A 21,680-nucleotide genomic window follows, 5' to 3' on the forward strand; every position below is an offset into this window, starting at 1 on the left:
TTCATGCCATGCCAGTCCCAAATGGCTCTCGGCTGGTCATCTAAATAATGAACTTTTCTTTTCTCCTGTGATCACGGCATGGTGATGAATAATAAGGTGCACTGGAAGGAAGAGACGAGACGGGAAGCAAAAAAAGATGACAAAATATAATTGGTCTTGTATTCGCTGGATGTGGTGAGTGAGAGGAGCAGGTGAGCCACAAGCAAAAGCAGCTTGACTTCAACGGTACAGCCACGCAGCCAAGAACTGGATCAACTTTTCAACTTTTTCCAAGTAATAATAGGTTTCAACACAATCGTCTGCACCAAATGTCAAAGAAAGCATCAATTTGAGTCAAGCAAAGCAGCCAAAAGAGAAATTGCTTTTAAGAGTGTACATTAGTGAAGAGGCCTTTGCATGATTGAAATAACTATGCAACATATGCAAACTTAAAAGCTAACTGTCTAAGGAATAATAAACTCCACGCGTTAATATTCTCTCCGCTCTACTTATTATACAATATACTACCAATGGCGCCAAACAGTCACAGTTTTGAAGACGTGTCGACATGCTCTACTGGTATAGCTTCACAACATGAGCAATATGCCCTGGCATAACATATTGTCAGAGATGAAAATATGCCACAGCTAAGCTCTAAAGCTAATTAGCATTCTGCATCTTCCCAGTTGTATGCACCGTCTGGTGAGCTCCAAATAAGACTCTGTGCCTTGTTATTCTGTCGTTAGCACTCTTATGACCCATTGTTTTCTGCCTAATTAATTCCCTAATGTTGGATTTACTCATGGAAATGTCCATTGTGGGCTCGTACAGAGCAACAAGCAACGCAAGTCAGAGGCTCCCTTAGTGGCAATTAGAGATATGGTGACTAAACTGTGGGCCTACACAATCCCTAAGGGAGTGAGAGTGGAAGTGAGGCTCTGTGCTGGTACTGAGAAGCACAGTGACTGGACCCCATGGGTAGCAGTGTCCCTTTCGTTAAACATGACTCCTTGAAGTTGAAGCGCTACAGAGCAAGAATAGTGTAACTTTGCATAAATTGTATATGGGAATGCTTATTTAATATTCATTTTTTATTAAGAATGCATAAGTGTCTCTTTAATGCTACTTTTAACATCGTGCCAGGGCACATTGACTGGCAGGTCTGAACCCTACTTGACTGGAATGTTTCGGCATTATGATTGGACCTTGTACCACATGTCAGAAGCATATTGACATAAATCTACAGGAGCCGGCGTTTGAACTAATCAACCGTGAGATACCATGATGTAACCATGCTCAGTGACTTCTGCCTCCGGCCACTAGCAGCACGTCAACGATTTGCCGTTTGTTAGCATTGTGGTCTGATACCAGAGGTATGGACATGTTCAAAACTAAAATAACAGTTTAAATACACACACACACACACACACACACACACACACATACACTTAGAATGGCTACAACACTTAAAATTGCAGACATCGTGCACCAATGGCTTCTTCCCATTTCTTGATGCAGCTGGCCAAATGGCACGCTGGCTACAACTCAAGGGGGAAATTAAACATGAAAATGCACACAGAATTGCAGACAACGCGCACCAATGGCTTCTTCCTGCAATACACAACCATGTTGGCGTCGGGCCTACTATATGTAGAGAGGATCTGAGAATTGCGCCTGCACTCTGATCTCTTAAGCGGCGGCACGCTACAGGTGATCATAAGCATCCCCATGAACCGAGGAGACATAATATTTAGCACACATCATGTGGATAAAACTATGGGTGCCCTGCATGTACCAGCGTGTTAGCACTTCATTAAGCAGCTGCCCTTTAGACAGCCCTTCAACCGTTCCAAATTATACTCCACACTGACCTGAGCACTGCTCAACCTTGCTATGAAATACCGTTCTTTTGCGGGGCGTTTATTGTGTACATAGAGCTTCATCATCTCAAAGTGCAAATGGAAAAGCAGGATTATCATCAGAGGAGTAAGGGGTCTCAGCAACTCTGGTATTATAGCACAAAACAAATTATACCATAGCAGCAGTGCTTTGTCCTTCTTTAAGAAGCTCCCTTCAGTTGATATTTAAACTTTAATTTGTTATTTTCATGACGACATTTCATTCTATTCCAATTTATGATTCATTTTTACTAATGCAATTAGGCATAAAAGGACTATAATAATTAGGAATATTACACATAAGGATTATAAACGTGTGCTCATTTATAGTGGAGAAACATGCAATTATTGGCAAGGTACTCAGTCATTTTGAATATAAATTTTAATAATTATCCTATTAAAATGTTGTACATTTCAGTGCAAATTGGCTTTGTAAGGTACATCATAGTCCTGAGTAAAATTGAGAGTCCTGTAAGTGGAAATAGTTAAATCAGTTTTAGATTCTGCTGTCAAACAAAAAAGAAAATACATTTAGTACAATGATTGTGCATATTGTTGTGCTATTCATGCTCAATGAAGATTTGTAAATCTTAGATCATTGTACATATACACACACACACACACACACACATATATATGTACGATGCTGACCGAGCTGTGGACATGAGACACCCAGGCATTAACATTGTTCTGTCACAGTATTAATTTATAAAACCAATGCAATTTCAGGGCTTCACAACATTAAATCAACAGCAATGGGTAAATAGGATAATATTGTGAATAACTGGGCTATACTTAAAAAAATGTAACAGTAAATATGACTATTTATAATACTGCATGGATGCTTCCACGATGTCAAATATTACCACCGTGGCTGGACTGTCATGAAAAGAAAGTATGTCACAACTTGCTTGTCGGCTTTGATTTGTAGACGCGGCACCATCTTTCATGAGTGAAATGTTTATCCGGGACGCAGTCACATCCTTTTTGATGATTTTTAAAAGACTCCACAGTCTGTAATCAGACACCAGCACCAACACATCACAGCCATCCTCACACATCAAGCTTAATTCATCATCCAATCAAGACTATGACCATAATCCTGTTGTGTTTATTATAGCTGCCGGCTCAGGAAATGTGCTTTGTCCAAGGACTGCCAAGCTCAGCCAAGATGCAAAAACATTTTTGCAAAAATCCAATAAGGCTGAGAGTCATTGTGGCTAAAGGGTTGGCGGGATGGTTTGGGGTGTACGTGAGTAATGATATGCTGCTCCTCAGTGAAGGTAAAAGGGCTTATCGATTAGCATTCTGTGAGTCTTTCTTCGTGCCTACCTTATTTTTTATTTCTTCTCAGTCTGCAGCTGCACAGGGGCTTCAGGCAGCACTTTGGAGAAAATATCTTTCTTATATATTCATCATTTTTACTCCGCCTCTGTATTAAAAACAAAACAAGATCTTTCATCTTTGATACACTGCCTGTCTCTGTTCTCCTCAAATCAACTCTGCCTGTGTAAGGAAAGTTATGCGTAGATATCTTTAAACAATAGTGCAGCAAGCTCGAAACAATTAATAAGCTTTCAGCTGGCGACTGGTGATTTTAAAGCTAAAAGCAAGATATTTGCAATTTGGGGTTGAACATAGCAAAGAGGAAATAATGAATGGATTATGTCATTGCTGCGCCACATTGTCACAACTAATCCGTTCATATTGTTTTACATTAGGGAAATGATACAGCAAGCGCAACACAGCATGGCAGAGACACTGTAATAGCTGCAGTTCTCTCCTTCATTTTCATTATTCTGCCTCAATCCTCTCCTCCACCCTGGTCTGCAGGAAAGTCGTTCTTCCATGTAATTTAAAACAAACACCAGCCAGACACAGATAAGGGCATGTCAGGCAGAAAATAATTCTGCCGCCTTCCTTCATCTAACGACGTCTAGAAAGGTCACCCTCGCCACTGCCAAACATTGTATTTGTGTCCACAGGGGGGAGGGCAGACGCGGGGCAAGAGGTCACAGCGTGGCTTGGGTGTTGGGATGCTTTGATCAGGCAGGAAGTCGTCCAAAAAAACGGCTTTAATTCCTGGAGGGGGAGCTAACGGCGCTCTAAGCAGAGACTCCACAGGCAGTGGGAGGAGAGTTGGGCAGAAAGAGGGATTGAGGGATAGCTTGTCTTTGTCCAATCAGAACGTTGTTAGTATAGCTTTGACTCATCTAAAACTGATGATGGTCGTGTGCGAGCTGACCCTCTGGCAATGTAACAAGTTGGAGTTTTCAGTGTTATCATTGTGGTTGTCGTGGGACGTGTGCTTTAAATCATGGCCTTCCCAACATTTCATTTATATCAAAAAATATATATATTTAACATGTTTTTTTTCCTGGGTGTTAGATACTATTAGCAGGAAGTGGTAAGATGTAATTGAAAGGTATGTTGGATCTTAAGTGAAGATTATTGTGTTCAAATAAATCTGTCCAGTCTGCTCCTATGTTCAAGGCAGATTTTTTTTTTTAAACCACTGTGTTTTCAAAAATAATCTCACATGAATGTCATCATCTGCCCTATGAAATTATTAATACAAGATTGTCAAGCATGCATAGTTCACCTTACAAAAAGGCATCTAGCCATGAAGCCATTGATGTAGACCTTGAAGGATCAAATATAGATGCGAGCTTGCCTCTCTTATAAGCACGAACATAAGCTATGATTACACCGATGTTAACATAAGAACTCTTCTCATCAGGTATATATGGAGAGCTCTCAGATATGTACACTACATACAGTGCACCATCTGTGTCTGTCAGTGTTCGAGTCTTAATTACACCTACTTTGCTGATGCATCATAAACCGTAGAGAGAATTATTTTGTCATCCATCTCCGCCGGTGACACACACTTAAAAGCCATAAACTATTTAGTTAATGGCACACCTGCGGAGCGGATGCAGAAGGAGTGGGAAGGAGTTTATTGGACTTCTCAACGTCATCTTCAGGGGATTGATCCAAACTTTTAGACACCACTCTTGTAAAAACTCTTCAGTGCCCACACCACATTACCTTAATGCACTTAGGGCACTTTTATATCATGACGTGCTTTAAGGAAGGAGAAAATAAGACTCCAAGCTGTGGTGTGTACTTACTGCAGGTACTTTATGAAGAGGGGATATGAATGGTATCAATCAGCAAAAAATACGGCGTCGGCTAGCGGGTGTCCTTTCCAACTGACAAGATTATAGGGGATCTTTGAAACCTCTTTTATTGGTTCCTCCACTTCATTTGGGTTTACTTAACACCTGGGAGCTTTCATGCTAGCACACTGCTGTACTAACACACTATTTACAGCCTCTCATACATTTCTTTTGCTTATTTATTTCCCCCCTTCTCTGTCAGCCTTAATAAATTCCGAGAAGCGGGATGGAGTTGAGGGATGGAGGGGGATGTTTTTACCAGCCACGGAGGACAATAATGAAGGGGCTTCTTAAAATGGCCGCCCTAATGTTCACAATCCGCCGCCAAAACCAATTCTTCAGCCCCTCTCACAAGCTGACCACCTCTTCGGCAGTTTTAATGGACTATTTTGGCTCATTTGGGCCTTGATTGATATGCAGAGGCGGGGGTTGTTAAAGTAGCAGAAGGGCATCTCGGTGATAAAGACAGGGTCACCACTGAACTAAAGGGGGCAGCACTAACAAGCACTTGGATGGCTGGGTTGGAAGCCTTGCCACCTGAGAGTAGCAGAGGGAGGAATAAATAAGGGTAATATGGTGAGAGGTTTTTGAAGGAGACGAGGCGATGGGGGAGCGAGGGCTGCGAATGTGGGCGAGTGAGCAATAGGGGGTCAAAATGTGAGCGCTTCCCCCGCGGTGAGATTCTGCACTCCTTTCAGGGGCCTGTGATGAAAAAGAGATGGAGACGTCGTTGGGGGTGGGGGAGCAGGGGGAAGAAGCGGAAACCCCCCAGCCTCGCAGGTCAACCGCTCACGCCGTGTGACGAAGGCGTACAACACCTGCCTCTACCGGCATGCTTCCCCTCTCTACTTCAACCCCTGCTGTCTGATGGAAGTCTTCCCATCTGCACACTGGCAGCAGCTTGTGCATTTGTGAGCAGCAGCCCCTCCATTCTCACATCATGGAGTCAGATGTGGAGACAAACACAAAATGTTCGATGCTTTACCCTGCAAAGCGGGATTGATGAGGCTCACACCAACTTCAATGATGGTGGATCACATACTAACTCAGTGTGTGCGTGCGTGTGTGATGGAGGGGCAACATGGCAGCACAAACATGGCGGGATAGTGACGGGAAAAAGAAAACAAACGGAAGACGGCCCTTAATTGCCTTTTCAGTCATTAACAGGGTCCCACACCTCATGAAACATTAATTACACCAAGCGCTGAGGAGATAGGGACGCTTAATTAGAAATTATTCACTGCGTGGCAAGAGCTGAGCGATAGCATTTCAGCGGCATGTAAATTGTCCGTGTGAGATCTAAAATAAGCACGGCAAAAATCTGTGTCGACGTCATGCTTATCTGGCTTCCTCTCCCTGTCTTATGAAGTGTGATTCCCTTTTACCCGATAGCATGCTAAGTGAAGTAGGACACGTGTTAACCCTGTGTTCTCCTCCATGGTTTTGCCGCTTCTTCCCCTCACCCCCCTTGCTCCAAAGGCTCCTACCTATCCTCTACCTCCGGCATGGTTCATAAATTATTTACACCACCCTGCTTTTCCCCCAACAGACAGGATGTAATTGACACAGCGGATCTGTCAATTACCCTAACATCTGGGACGGACTGATTGGTACATCGCTCTGCCACTTTAGCCCTTTGCCTCTCAACTGTCCCTCCGCACTCTTTTTTTTAGCTCCCGCACAATCTACCTCTTCTCTCACAGTGGCCAGTTATGTGACATTAATGCTCTTGTGAAATACCCTTGATACTGTTGGCCGCCCCTTGTTGTTCCAGGCCTTTCCCCTAATCCCAAAAAATGGTCTGCTCCTCCCCTCATCCCAGGTGTATTGATCTTTCTCCCTAGCCAACGATTGCCACCACATCTTCCTGTTGTGTGTGTGTGTGTGTGTAGAATGTCCTTCCTCTTACAAGATCGCACAATAGAGTGGTAATAATGTCACCAGACTGTACCTAAGGTAATGGATCGGTCTCACTGCTACATGCAGGGCTCGGGACATAAGTGCTGGCCTTGGGAAATGTCAGATGAATATCAGAGAGGAGGCCTGAGTGCTAGATGTTAGGGGCAGCGAATATCTGCTATGGAGACATAACAAAACCCATTAGGAGACATGCACAAGGCCTATTAAGGATGTGCATAACGGCAAGGATGGTGGAAATAGAATTTATGGGTCTGGAGAGAAAATTGTGAAATTGAGATAATGGTGAAAGACTTGGGACACTGACCTGAGGACGACAGACCCGACCGTCTGCCCATTTGCCTCAAATATGGATCTTTTCATGAAAAAATCAATACAATCATGTTGATGAGTCTCGAAAAGGTGCATCAAAATACATGAGGCATATATGTGGGTTTATTAAGATGAAGCTTTATGGGAAGAAAAACAAATGAATACACTATCATTACATAGCCACGAAAGCTCAAAATCAGATTTAGAACTTGGAGTTGTATATAGTATTAATATAAAGAACAGTTTTACATTTTGGGATATCTGTTCAGTATTTTTTTAAGAGTGAGGACGGATGACTTTATCACGTATGTACAATATGAAGCTCGAACAGGCAGCTGGTTAGCTTAGCACAAAGGCTGAAAACAGGGCAAAGCAGCTAGCTTGGCTCCATCTAAATATAAACAATATTTACCAGAACCTCTTAAGCACTTTGACCACACATTATATTGTGTTTGTTTAATCCATACTAAACTAAATTGAAGATAAGGCGATAAGGTGATATGGCGACTGTGGCTCAGTTGTTAGCATGCCCATCTTAATCAGAGGATCGGTGGTTCGAGCCGTGCCTTTGCTAGTCCATGTAGATGTGTCCTTGAGCAAGACACTTAACGCCGAATCACTCCCTGTTGCTGTGTCTACGGTGTAAAGAAAGATTGCACGTTGCTTTGGTTAAGTGTCAGCTAAATGAAACGTAATGCAATAAGCTTATTTGCTAGCAAGAAAGCTAATGTGTATGAATCAATGTGTTGAAGCATTTCTTTTTTAAAAATGACATTGTGAAGTTCACTCGAGGTTCAACTCAGAACTGCAAACTTTTTGATACATTCTGTTATTCTTTGTGTATCTCCTGAGTCTCTCAGCTGCAGTAATACATGATGAAAAAAATATACATATTTTCCTTTTTCTTCCTTTAAAAACCTGAATCATTTTCTTTTCATTACCAATATACATGACCTTATATATAAATAACAGAACACCTCAGTGGGACACAGATTTCTTTCATCTCAATTGAAGGAGCTTCAAAGATTAAAAAAAAAAGAAAAAATGAATATATATATATATATATATATATATATATATATATATATATATATATATATATATATATATTCTCCTCTTGGTGTAACCAACCCAGTAATAAAAGAAGGACGCTTACCTGCTCTTCAGATGCTGAATGCTGCCGAGACACTTGAAGCGACCGTTGACCATGATGGCCATGCGTGTGCACAGTGCTTCACACTCCTCCATACTATTAAAAGAAAATAGGGGATATTGCATTAATGAAACGCTTGAGTGTCATGCAAATCAGATGAAATGTATATAATATCTGACTAAATTCAAGCTTCAAGCTTCAGGCTTCAGTTCTTCATGGAACTCAATTTTCCATCGTGTCATCTCACAATATTTTCCTGAAAAATAACTCCACTGATTTACTGAGACCTTGTTCTTCTAATGTACAGTTGAAGTTTGGATTAGAGCATTTTTACATGTCTACTTTGACACCTTAAATGGACGACAAATTCGGTAATTAGAGGAATAGGAAGGGACCATCTGTAGTTCTTATTATCTCATTTTTTTTTCTCTTTTGCCGTTGGGCTGGAGCAGGAGTCATTTGTAGTTGAGGCAAAACCTGTGAAGCCTTTCTGAGGAATGGTCCAATTAGGATTATGACTTTGTAAAACCTGGTGAATCTGCCACTTAACAAAACACAACCACCTGGTCATGCCATGGACGATTGGATGCGGCTCAGCCACACTGCCTTGGAGGACAACAAATGCTTTCATTTCTCCATGAAGAGAAAACATGAAAGAAAATAAATAAACAACAGCAGAGATTATTTATATGCACTGCTAGGGGCACAAATAATTAAAAAAAAGCTAAGCAATTTGGGAAATAGTAAAATGAATAGGCATGTTAATTGTTAAATCTTCCATATCCACGTGGGTCATCAAGTTTTAAGTTCCACAAAAATATTAGGCATTTCATCTTTTTCTCGAGACTATGCCAAAAACTGGGCAACACTGCACAAGAAAATAATGGTTACTTTGCTCCAGGAAGTCTTGGATAATTAAAAGACTCCAGCAACGATATTGACATTTTCTCTTTTCATGGAGGAGAAAAAGCTCCAGTCGGTCAATATGCCCTCATGCTTCGTAAAAAGCTTTATAGCAGTCCGTGTGTTTCTGGCAGTCAACATTAGCCGCCACACAGGAAACAATACCTTGCGACTAAGGTTTAACTCAATCAAGTCTAACTACAATATTCAACATATTTTCATTTCATCTTTGTGGGTGTAAAAGAAATAAATTACAAGATAAGAAAGTCAAAATTATGAGATAGAAAGTAAAAATGTTTCACCAGATAACAGGAAGGGAAAAAAGAGCCAGCGCCACTGAATCACACTTTTTACCTCAATTTCGACTTTCTATCTCATAATTTCAATTTTTTTATCTCATCATTTTGACTTTCTATGTCATAATTATGACTTTTTGTCATATATTTTTTTTAACTGACTTTCATAAGTGTGAATCCATCAGAGAAAATCTGTCGCTTTAGAGTGACGTTGCACCTGTGTGATGTGAGGATGACTGAGCGTCCCTCTTTGATGACGCTAAGGATGCAGTCCCACAGGAAGCGCCGGGCTTTGGGGTCCATCCCAGTTGTTGGTTCATCCTGTAATAAAAGTAAACTTTGTACTTTGCCAAATCATTTCATCATCTGAAGACGTGAAAGGAAACGCATGAATGAGTGTGGATGAACATAATGGGCCCCAATACACAAGATAAAGCAGTTATCACATCTCGACTCGTCTTTTGAGACTGACGCGTGAGCCTGTGCTCTCCAACACCGTCAACCAAACATTAAATGGAGAAACTCTTTTGAAGAAGAGTAGTGTACAATCTGTCCGGTGAAGCTGTTCTGACCCGACACATTAATAATAAAACGCTTGCTTTGTCAGTCTTATGTGTAAGAGATAGAAGTGTGAGGAACAATACACACATAAAACCAGGCATAACTCGGTACAGTCTGGGAAAATTCAGAGTATACCCGTGTCCACAAATTGGAGACACATCCTGAAGCATTCTCTAACATAGCACAACACACACACACACACACACACACACACACACACACACACACACACACACACACACACACACACACACACACAGTCTCTGTGACTTTCTGTTTCTTTTTCCTCAGGGCTAGTCTGTCCATGCATGATTAGAGAGTGACAGTACTCAGTCCATTGCCTGGTGTCGTTCCAGGCCTGGTTCTCTCTCACTAGCAGAGTCCTACAAATCCCATGGGGCATTTCCATCACCGTGCCCAATGTGTCCCTCTGCAAACCCTACGTGGCACAGCCTCAAGGCCGCCTGGACTCCCTGGACTAGCGCACAATACTGAAATTGACACAGACAATACATTATCCCACTGCCTCAAAGTGAAGGCGAGCCTGGCTGGTAAATAAGTCGGTTTGGAATAGGGCAGCTCGATAGGCTAAGCACTGAGCCAAAAAGGAGACATGGTTTGGAAAGATTATTCTGTAAGTGTAATTCATTATGGATTACTCATTACCTGACTAAAAATGTTACGAGCAGCTTCATCTGATGGCTAACTTTAAATAATGCAAAGTGAAGCATTTAGTGTCCGAGCAGCAAATCAGACAACAATAATGTTGCATCTTGCAAGATATATGTGGGCATGGAATGATATTAAAATGTATTCATAGAATGTAATATGTCTAAATTATTAGACCATGTGAAGTGGTGGGTGGGACATGGGGAGACAAGTAGAAATTGCAAAATCCTACATGGCCATAACTTCCTAATGCACATTAAAGCTGCTTAATTGAAGGCATGTGATGCAGTGTATTCGGAGTCACGCCTCCATTAATCTTTCATCAGTGAGAAACTGCTTTTGCCCTCAGTTTAAGTCCTGATGAATAGAAATTTAATGCGTGCAAATACTGTTCTGTGTGCTCTGCGTTTTTTAATTGCTTCTCTCTTGAAAAAAATAATTAAAAGATGACCAGTGAGTGACCGCTGAAAAAATACACCCTTTACTTCCACGAGTGATGGACTTCTCATCCTTTGGGAAATCCAGTAAGGATTTTACAGATTGATCCAAAACTTGTCTTTTGCTGCTCATTTCTGAGAGCGTACATTATCCCAAAGTCCTGTTCTCCATCCTATTCTCACTGCGAGTCGAGCCTTTGTGTGCTTGTTAAAAGAGAAAAAGAAATGATCTGCTCTAATCCAAACATCTGCAGAGCATCAATATTGATTTAAAGTATTACACTCTTAAGTCTCAATGAAACAGCATTTCACAGAGCACAGTTTCAGCATGTGCAGCACATCAATAAGTACATATCTCACCAGGAAAATCACTTGCGGACAACCGATCAGGGCTATCGCTGTAGAAAGCTTGCGTTTGTTCCCACCGCTGTAGGTTCCTGCCGACTTGCTGGAATATTTGACCAGCCCCAATTTCTGGATCCCCCACTCCGCCACCTTTTGAAAAGAGAAATCAAAGTGACCAAAGCCATTATGTTGTCAAGAAGAGTTCCCATAAACACGTTTTCTTTCAGGGATGATATTTTGACTTAAATCTCCGATGTATTTAAGCTCTCTGGCTTTCAAGGACAAGGCATGACAGCTGGCATCGCTGCAGGACCTTAATCACAGGTTGTTATGGAACTGTTCTGTTTGCTGTTTAAACGGCGTCTTGTCGAACATCTGCAATAAGCAAGATTGGAACAATTTCACTTTGAGGTGTCACAATAAAACACAGACTGTGGCACCTGCGTTTGGCTTCTAGTGCCTTTCTTGTTTATACTTGTGGACATTTCTGCTTATTGATTATACAAATGTGACTCCTCAAGGGCTCGATTTGGATCGAGAATTGTCACCCCAAAAAAAAAAAAGCCCATCACAATGGGCCACAGTGAAATGAATAGTGATGCTAGCAGCGCAGAGTGGGATCCTTTTTGCACTGCAGCTACGAGATCAAAGCCCTGGCGCCCGGGTCTGAGGCCTATGGTCGCCGCCAGCCTATTCCTCTTTTGATCTTCTTGTTGTAGAAGAGGGAGAGCAGGGAGGCCGCACAGGGCCGGCCACACCACTGGGCATGGTGAATAATGCAGAGCCATAACCCACAGCTGCTGCCTCTCCACCGCTGGCCAGTTTTCATTATGTATGGCTTCTCCCATTGAGGTTTTCTATTACTTCGACGTGTACTCCAGCTTGCCCGACATGTATTCTAGTTGAAATCATTTTGTTAGGAAAAATATAACAAAAAACATTTTAGAAGCAAATAAACATCTTAAAGCAGCAGACCTGCTGTGTTTCTTCCATGTTTTTTTCCCCTGAAATATGCACAATTCTATGTTGAACTGTGCATATTGTTTTTAAAACACAGTCCCTCACAGCACCAGCCATTAGTAGAACAACGCCTTACTCAGTTTACAATGTTACAAGATGTATGAAAGGATGTAAAGGTTACCATGGTGACTTCCTTTTCTGGGACCCCTCGTAACCGGGCGTATAACTCCAGATGCTCTTGTCCGGTCAGCAGTTCATCGATGGCATCAAACTGGGGACAGTAGCCCATGTTCTGGTGAACGGCCCTCATTTCTGTTCGTATACTGGGGACGAGAAAACACCAACACATATTTCACACAAGAGTGTTGGCTAACTGCCGATGTGCTAAAAGCATAAATGCCTTTCGACAAACGTCTATCTGTTTGGCTGTCATGTAAAGAAAGAGTAGAAGAAAAATGATAATGGTGAATGTGTGGCCACTACACACACATCACTCATGTGATGTGAAAGTGTTATAAATGTATTAAACACAAGCCCAACCGGCCTAGTCCACTGCTCTTATCAGTTTGTTTTTCAGCTTGTTTTCTATAACAAGAGTATGCCAACGTTATACCGGCAAGCTTTTGTCTTTTGTATTCCACAGACAGTCACACACCAGGTGGTGAGGAGATGCCGAATCCGGGTATGAACAACTATTCCTTGTGATAAGAGAGACAGTTGTCGGGAGAGCAAGAACATCCCTTGAAAAGATGCTTCTGACGATCATTTTCCTTGCCAATGCACAGAAAGCTGAAAACAGGAGAGTGGGTGTACTCACATCTGTTTTTCACTCTTTTCAGTCTTTATTTCCCCTAAAGGTCTCTGGATTTGTCTTTGATCTGCGTTGCCCACATTCATCAACATTAACACTGTTGTGTTAGGCCTTGCTTTATTCAGCGCTCTTCCTTTGTTGAACACAAAGTTAATTACCAGATGTATAAATGAACAACTACAGCAATCGTTGTGATGCAAAACCAACCGCAGCTCACACACAACCGTGCTGGGATGCGCGCCGAGGCGAAGAAACAGTCGTTTCTTCCTAAAAATAAAGAAGAGCAAGCCTTCCAAGTCTCTTATTGTTGGTGTCAAGGTGTTTTTTTTTGTGTTTCTGTTGGCGTGTACAAAGATTTCTTATGACTGATTCTGCAGCAAGGTACAGGGCGAGGATGTGAAAAGGAATGAAATATGTGCAAGAGGCAGAAAGAAAGCGAGAGCAGAGTTTTCAGCATTTCTGAGAATATCGCAGTGAGATGTCATGAGAGAACCAAAGTTGAAAAGGCAGAGATGGCAGAATCCATAAAAGATATCAAAACTACCAAGAAACAAACAAAAAAAAAACAAACAAAGAGCGAGAATGAGAGAGAGAGGGAGAAATAGAAAGCTGAGTTATGCAGAACAAGAGAAGCTGAGATAAGGTGCGAGCTATAAAAGGAAAAAAAACACCTCCGCTCGATCCCCATATGAGCAACCATCTTGGGTGGCTAATTATGATGAGTTACTCGGTGCGCTAGTGGGAGTTAGCGCCTCACCTGTATCCGTTTAGGAAGGCCTCTCCACTGGAGACTGGGATGTCTCCTGTCAGCATCTTGAACGTGGTGGTTTTCCCAGCCCCGTTGATTCCCAGCAAGCCGAAACACTGACGGAGACAATGGGGAGGCTTCACGCAGTGTTTTGTGGATACAAGCCTCGTTGGAAAACAGGCAGCAGACAATGGTGCTGGATGACATTTCAAATACTCTGCATGGAGATGAGTTTTCTTTTGAATAAACGCGACCCATCAACACCTTTAATGAAGTTTATCTATATACCGTAAATATTTGTTCACACCATACAGAATAATTGAAACCACAATATATAGAGTCTGCATGACTGGTTGGGTGTTTAACAAAAACAACAAATTGATGTCCTGATTTCTGTACATAAACAAAACAACAGACACTAAATCAACATGGCAGACACACAGGAATTAATACTGTAAAAAAAAAAGAAGCCCACTGCCTCTGTAAATCTCTACAACAAACACATTTATTCTCCCTCTCTCCCCCGACCCCTCTAAGGAAGGCATGCGACAGGAAGTCGTCTTTACGCAGCCCGGCGGTCATGTGACCCGCCTTAGGTGCTCTGGCTCCGGCATAAATATTTGATTCCTGTCATTTATTGATCCCTGCTTGTTTGTGACCTGTGCCTGTGAATGCATAGCTGAGGACTAAGCTGGATGTAAATAATGCATGGAAATGCAGTGTGTGATCAGTCGAGCCCTGTGAATCACAATATTCCACTGGCATTTACATTGCGCTTTGAGTCAACAGTAGCCGGCAGGATTGATACCACCGGAAAGCCCATCGAGCACGACTGCCTGTCAGCATTTGAGATTATGTTTAAGTCGAGCTTCCAGCGGAAGTGTACGTGTGTGTGTTTTTGTGTGACTAAGTGTGTGTACGGGTACGTATCATGTGTAACATGTCATCATGAATAAGGATGCTTTACATTGACAGTCAGCTTCCCACAAAGGTCCCCAAGTCAAAACAAGTGTAAAAGTCTTGTTGCTTGTATTTGGTGGATGTCGTTTCTCTTGCTAATTTGGCAGCGTTCTGAACTAAACAGCACCGGGGTCCTCATTCCTTCGCTTGATAGCCTCTGTTGCTCTGGCAATGCTCTTCTACTCGCCTGCTTGTGCGTTTTCAGCACACACATGCTTGGCAGTAATACAATGGTGGAAAACAAGCCCGATAAGGAGATTAGTGTTTCTCCTAACGCCTTCTCTAAGCAGCATTTGGAAGATATTTTGATTCGACTCAGTAAAAAAGGCAAGACGGAGCCAAACAACTATTCAAATCATCAAGAAATAACCAGAAAACTGCAAATCAAAGCCCAGACAGAGTGAATCTGCTCATCGCTCCCTGCTCTCACGTGTCAACATTTGGTAAATATTACCATGAACAGAACATTTGACTTGAATATGCATAATTTTGTCAATTCATATCCAAATGTTGTATTCACAGGCAACCGAGAATGTCGCTGGTGATTTTTGGAAAATGAACCAAATGCTTAGGTGCTGCAAAGTCGTCTTGTACGGACAAACTCAAACGGACCGCAGGCTTGAAGAGGTGCATGTGTGATTCGGCAGCTTTCGGCTCACCTCTGCGGCAGGTACTCCCACACATAGCCCGTCCACAGCGGGGGCGCTCTTCCGAGAGTAGACCTGCAGGGAGCAGACAATAAAATGAATCAACCAGCCAGCCAGAGAAAGAGAAGGCAGGGGGCAGGAACGGGTGGGGAGCAGACAGGGAGGAAGACAACAGAGAGGATGGCATGACGAAATATGGAGCGATAGCCCAGAGCAGCAGGGAAGAGCAGAGATGGAAGGAGCAGGTGGGAAAAGCAGAAGGGAGAGAGACAGAGAAAGTGGAGGAAAAGAAATTACCAAGAAGGGATAATTTGCCACATTTAGAGCCATCCAGATGGGAAAAGGTAGTAAAAAAGTTAGACATTTCCACAAGGGAAGGGGGGGGGGAGAGAAGAAGAGGACATGGACATTAGTATTTGTGACCACATGACAGTATTCATGAGGAAATCTGTCTCCACTTTGAGTACCACTTCAGTAGCCTCCATAACCTTCAGCACACGCACAAGTCACCCACCATGCTATGTATGGACACCAGCTTTACTGCAGCTGCATTTAGTGGTGTCAATATACAGAGATGACTTTGGTGAAAAAGCATGCTGTCCTTAATCTGAAAAGTACTTCATGAAATCTATTACAGATGGTGTAAGTCTATAGCCAAACCAGGGACAGGGTAAGGACATGATGCTAAACTTAAACCGCTGCTCACAGCTGCTTAAAATATCTCTGAAAAGAGTGTAACACAAATAAACAAAGTTACAGGCAGAGAAGCCAAAACAATGAGTTTAATGAAGCCTATTGCATCCTTTACATGTATAAAAATCGTGAAAATTGCGCTTATGATAACTAATACATTTAACATATTGTTGTAAAGCTCCAAATATCAAGACAACAAGAGCATATTAGCATGCTATCTTAGCATTAATCACCAAAAACAAATAGGTTGATGGGACTTTTAGCTTTAGAGAATTTCCTGTTGGTTGTTAACATTATCCGCCATTAAGACACAGCATCTCGTGACCAGGAATATGTATGTACACCAAACCACACGGAAGGACGGTTCGGCGGATGAACATCGCCATCTTTAAAACTCCTACCATTGCTAAAAAAGAAAACAAAAATTGAAAAAAGAAATGCAGAATCCCATCTCTCAGGGGAAAAAGAACACAACTTCTCACATCCTGACTAGAAGTCAGCATCCCGCTAAGACCAAGAAGCGGCACTGGAAACGAGGAGGTGATTGATGTCGTACAACATCTCACATGAACTCCTTCGTGCTGCATCCACATCCTCCCCCGCTGACCAGCCTCATTCATGCACATTTGCATCCTTACATTCTGCATCATCTAAAAATCCTACCAGAGGTAAAGTAACTCACACTTGAAGCGGCCAGTATTATTTGTGTGTGTGTGTGTGTGTGTGTATTTTTTACAATCTTAAGAGAAATTCAGTAGTCGAACATTCAACAAAATGAGATATTTAGTGCATGAGGTATTTTTCCACATCCAAGACTAGCAGCATGTTAGGGTTTGACATGTTTTCAAAGTGGTTTGAAAGCAGCGTTGTCTTACTCGAGCACAAAAAGACAAGACGAGGCCTTTGTTGTTGTTGCTGACTGTGACAGTCAAGACATTTAAAATTCTAAATCAAGGACAGCACTGTGCCCCTTTGGGTTATGAAAGAGTGACGACGGTTGGTTGTTTCTCGATGAGCGCTAGTGTGTGTTTACCAGCCTGTATTTTGAGTGTCAGAGACTCAAACAGTGAATGTTAAAAAAGAAAAAGTGACAACGTACATTTCCAAGTATGAAGGCCACGTTTCCTGTATAGAATCTCCAGACAAAATATTATCCACCATTAAAGAAAATAAAATAAAACTGCCAGCCCAGACACATTCAGAATGCTACCAGGCAAATATTAATTTAGAACTGCCACTTCAAACCTGACAAACAATGACATTGCATTTATTACACAGTTGGCACATCAAACGCATGAGATAAAAGCAGGAGTTGCATAGATCCACCGTTCTTTCAGTGCCATCTGGCAGCTGCACTCAGTACTTATCAACCTGGATTACGCATACTACTTTTTAGTGACAGTTTGCAGCGCTAAAGCCACATCAAAGCAGCATATACATGTATGGAGGAAGGCAATTAAAGGATAATTCCCCTCTGACTCCAGCACCACGGCAGCTGTCATGATGAACAGGCTGACGTCTCATCAGATGAGATGGTTGGGACAACGTGATGGCGGCAGTTGTGCAAACCTAAAATATAGATTTAGGTTAGAAAATCACAAGCTTCAAACGCCAACTGCTACAGCTCAGGTAGTAAACCGTGACAATTACACGTCTGCAGTCATAAAGGACCCTTCAAGTTATATTCATTTACAGCGGTATTAGTTGGGTGTACTTCTGTGAAAAATGTGTGTGATGGGCCATCAGGGCCCTCTAGGCCTTCTCTGCTGGCCTAAACAGAATCACAAAATTATAGCTATTTTATAATGTAATTGTTTTTCACAAATGCACAACATGTAATATAATTATTTTTCCCTATCAGCTTATTTTCTCATTGCGCAGCTCCTGTCTTCCTCTGTTGCTCTGCCAGCCGTCTTCAGCCTGCAGCTGGTTTTAAGGAGCAGCTTTCATCCAATCACATGTTTTCTCTCCGGTGTCTCTATGCCAGAAAAGCAGTTTAAGCAGGCCTTTGCAGAGTAAAGTACACTGAGAGTGGACGTTGTGGTTGATTGTCATGGTCTTCAACAAATCAGATCCTTAATTTGACAAGCTGGGCGTAATCTTTGACATGCAGGAGATTACGGCCATGTGGTGAGTTAAACGTGCCTCTCGCCTCCACGGTGCAGCAGCTACTGGAGATGTCTTGTGTGTATGTGCAGTGTTTTAATTGTGTTTTATTATGACTAAATGTAACTCGTTGTTTGGTGGTTATTTGGACAACATGCATTGTTGTTGACCCGACAGGTTTGGGCTGGTCAAGTCGGTCAGGATGCACAGCGAGGCGAGCGCTGCGTCATGACACATTGCTCCACGGAGTGGCCGCGCCTATCTTCCTGTCAACGTGGTTAAAATAGCTCCGCAGGTCGGTCCACACACCCCGTGTGACCTCCCTCCGTGCCCTTAATAGTGAGATCGCGCTGTGTTTGCCCTGAGGCAGCAATCTGTAGATCCCCACAAGGAGTCCAGACACTGGTGGTGCTGGCTGGAGGGTTGTGCACCCGCCAGCCGTTTAACAGCTGATAGGTTTTTCAGCTGTAGAGACATTGATGGCGCAGGTAGGAAATGCATAGCCCGCCACTGATATATATATATATATATATATATATATATATATATATATATATATATATATATATGCTATATATATATATCTATATATATGCTATATATATATATATCTATATATATGCTATATATATATATCTATATATATATATATCTATATATATCTATATATATATATATATATATCTATATATATGCTATATATATATATATATATATGCTAGATATCTATATATATATCTATATATATATATATATGCTAGATATCTATATATATATCTATATATATATATATATGCTATATATATATATATATATATATATGCTATATATATATATGCTATATATATATATATATATATATATATATATATATGCTATATATATATATATATGCTATATATATATATATATGCTATATATATATATATATATATATGCTATATATATATATATATGCTATATATATATATATATATATATATGCTATATATATATATATTTATATATATATATATATGCTATATATATATATATATATATGCTATATATATATATATATATATATATGCTATATATATATATATATATATATATATGCTATATATATATATTTATGCTATATATGCTATATATATATATTTATGCTATATATATATATATATATATATATATATATATATATATATATATATATATATATATATATGGGCCCACAAATGGAATCTTTATGTCACTATACAACACACAGCTCATGTCAAAGAGTCACATTTGAACCACTCATATGCCCAGAGTAAATATAATCACATGGGCAGACTTGAAGTATTCCAAGGTGCAACTCATCACTCTTCAGTCTCCTGAACTCAAACAGCTGTCACAATGTACTGTAAAACTTCTCTCTGTCAACTTAGTGAGTGACTGGAAGGTTAAAGCGACAGCACTGGGCCCGGAAAACGCTCACAGACGGACACACTTCCATTACAGTCTCCATCGATTACAGTGCCGACGCTAATGCAGCAGCTAAGTGGAGGCTAGCAGGTGGGGTGCGTGGCAAAATGCTGCTGTTTAGAGCAGCAGGAAAAGGAAGGGGAGGAGCAGGAATCTGACACATGATTGATAGGCTGTCGATCGCTTCAGAGGCATACTTAGATTAATGACAGGGCTCAGCCTGTGGCACATGGCCACCGAAACCATGCGCTCATTGATCAATTTGTTATCTACATCCCAAATGGATGAGGCACAGCTGTGGTGGGAGTCAATGAGGGCACTGCAGGAAGAATCCTGATGCCTTCTGCCACTGCACTGCTGTTTTGTGTGACGACGGGCCACTGGGTCTCATCTCAGGGAAATATTGAACAAAATTAAAGGTGTGTGTGAACAATGGCTCCAAGTCAACAGCAGACAAGCACAATCAAATCTAGTTCTGAACACGTTGCCACCGTTTTAAGCTGCATGCAGACTCGAGATTTTAGTGTCCTCACAAGTTTGCAGAACATGAAAAAGTTTCCCCGACAAGTTTTTGCTGCTAAAAGGAACATTCCACTCCACACGGTTTCACCTTGCGAACTGATTTGTAAGACGTTACCCATCCAACTGATTTACCCGGCGCTTGTTCGGTAATTACCCAAGGGAGCGTGGAGCACGTCTGTGTCCGTGAGCAATGAGTGAAAGATTAAGTATAGTGAGACTGCGAAGACAGAGGGAGTCGGGGAGCGGAGAAGGGTGGTAAGAAGCAAGAGGCTGTTAGATCGTCCAGCTGTCGGCAATGGAGCTGCAAAGCAGGCTGCTGCGGTGACACTTCCTGATGCCATGCCGCCCACAGGGAGGGAACATCTGCCGATGGATGAAGCGTTAATCTCGGCTGTGTTAAGGCATGCACCATCTCGGCATGCTTGACTTCACCTGCTGCAATGTGGGAACGGCCAGAGCTGTATAGCAGTGCGGACCTTTACACCCTTACTATGCAATGTTGTTTAGTTGTGATGCCCACTCATGATGTTTGGGAATGCTCGCAGCTGCACAGTCGCTATCTGTCTTTCTCATTTGCCTTGCAAACTGAATTATCCAGGTGCAAGGAAAAAACCTCCTCCCTCCCACACACATCCACATGCACAAATAAAGTGGATTACGGCCTTTTAAACAGTGTTAATTACAGGGGGAGAAAAAACATTATGTTTGTTTTCCTTCTTCAAAGTTATTTCTCAAGCTCATAAACTATGTGCAGTGAAAAGCAAAGCAACATAATGCACTACAGAGTATGTGTGATTAAGAATAAGAATTAGAACAAGAGTAACAATAAGAATGAAGAAATAATATAAGGGTTAGAAGAAGATAAAACGTATGTATGTAGGTCGGCTGTTACATTTTCTGGTTAAAAAAAACACGGTCGAGAGCAAAAATGTCAATGAGGTCATGGTTGTACAAAAGTCCAAAAACATAGTTCACCATTCTAAATGTCTGAGGGAATACACTTTTTTTTAATAATCTCTGTGTTGGATATTTTCCAAAGTTTAAATAAAAGTTAAAAACTATTGCCAAATTCACGAAAAAATCGAATAAAGCAATCAATCTACGCCTGATAAAAAAAAAAGAAAATCGAATAAAT

The 21,680-nt window shown here is 41.4% G+C and overlaps 1 protein-coding gene across 1 annotated transcript in view; it reads right to left on the reverse strand.

Moving 5' to 3' along the window:
• The window catches only part of LOC137792667 (phospholipid-transporting ATPase ABCA1-like), a 122,934-nt gene that overhangs the window by 6,188 nt on the left and 95,066 nt on the right, over positions 1 to 21,680 (reverse strand). The window contains exons 42-47 of the mRNA XM_068588421.1: positions 15,791 to 15,853; positions 14,181 to 14,287; positions 12,794 to 12,935; positions 11,668 to 11,802; positions 9,858 to 9,961; positions 8,445 to 8,537 (exon numbers count right to left, since the gene is read on the reverse strand). Coding sequence (XP_068444522.1) covers positions 8,445 to 8,537; positions 9,858 to 9,961; positions 11,668 to 11,802; positions 12,794 to 12,935; positions 14,181 to 14,287; positions 15,791 to 15,853 — 644 coding nt within the window. The remainder of the gene's footprint in view (positions 1 to 8,444; positions 8,538 to 9,857; positions 9,962 to 11,667; positions 11,803 to 12,793; positions 12,936 to 14,180; positions 14,288 to 15,790; positions 15,854 to 21,680) is intronic.

Source organism: Clinocottus analis, unplaced genomic scaffold, assembly GCF_023055335.1.
Source record: "Clinocottus analis isolate CAN_PGR_092001 unplaced genomic scaffold, fCliAna1.0.p SCAF_21, whole genome shotgun sequence".
Lineage (NCBI taxonomy): Eukaryota > Metazoa > Chordata > Actinopteri > Perciformes > Cottidae > Clinocottus > Clinocottus analis.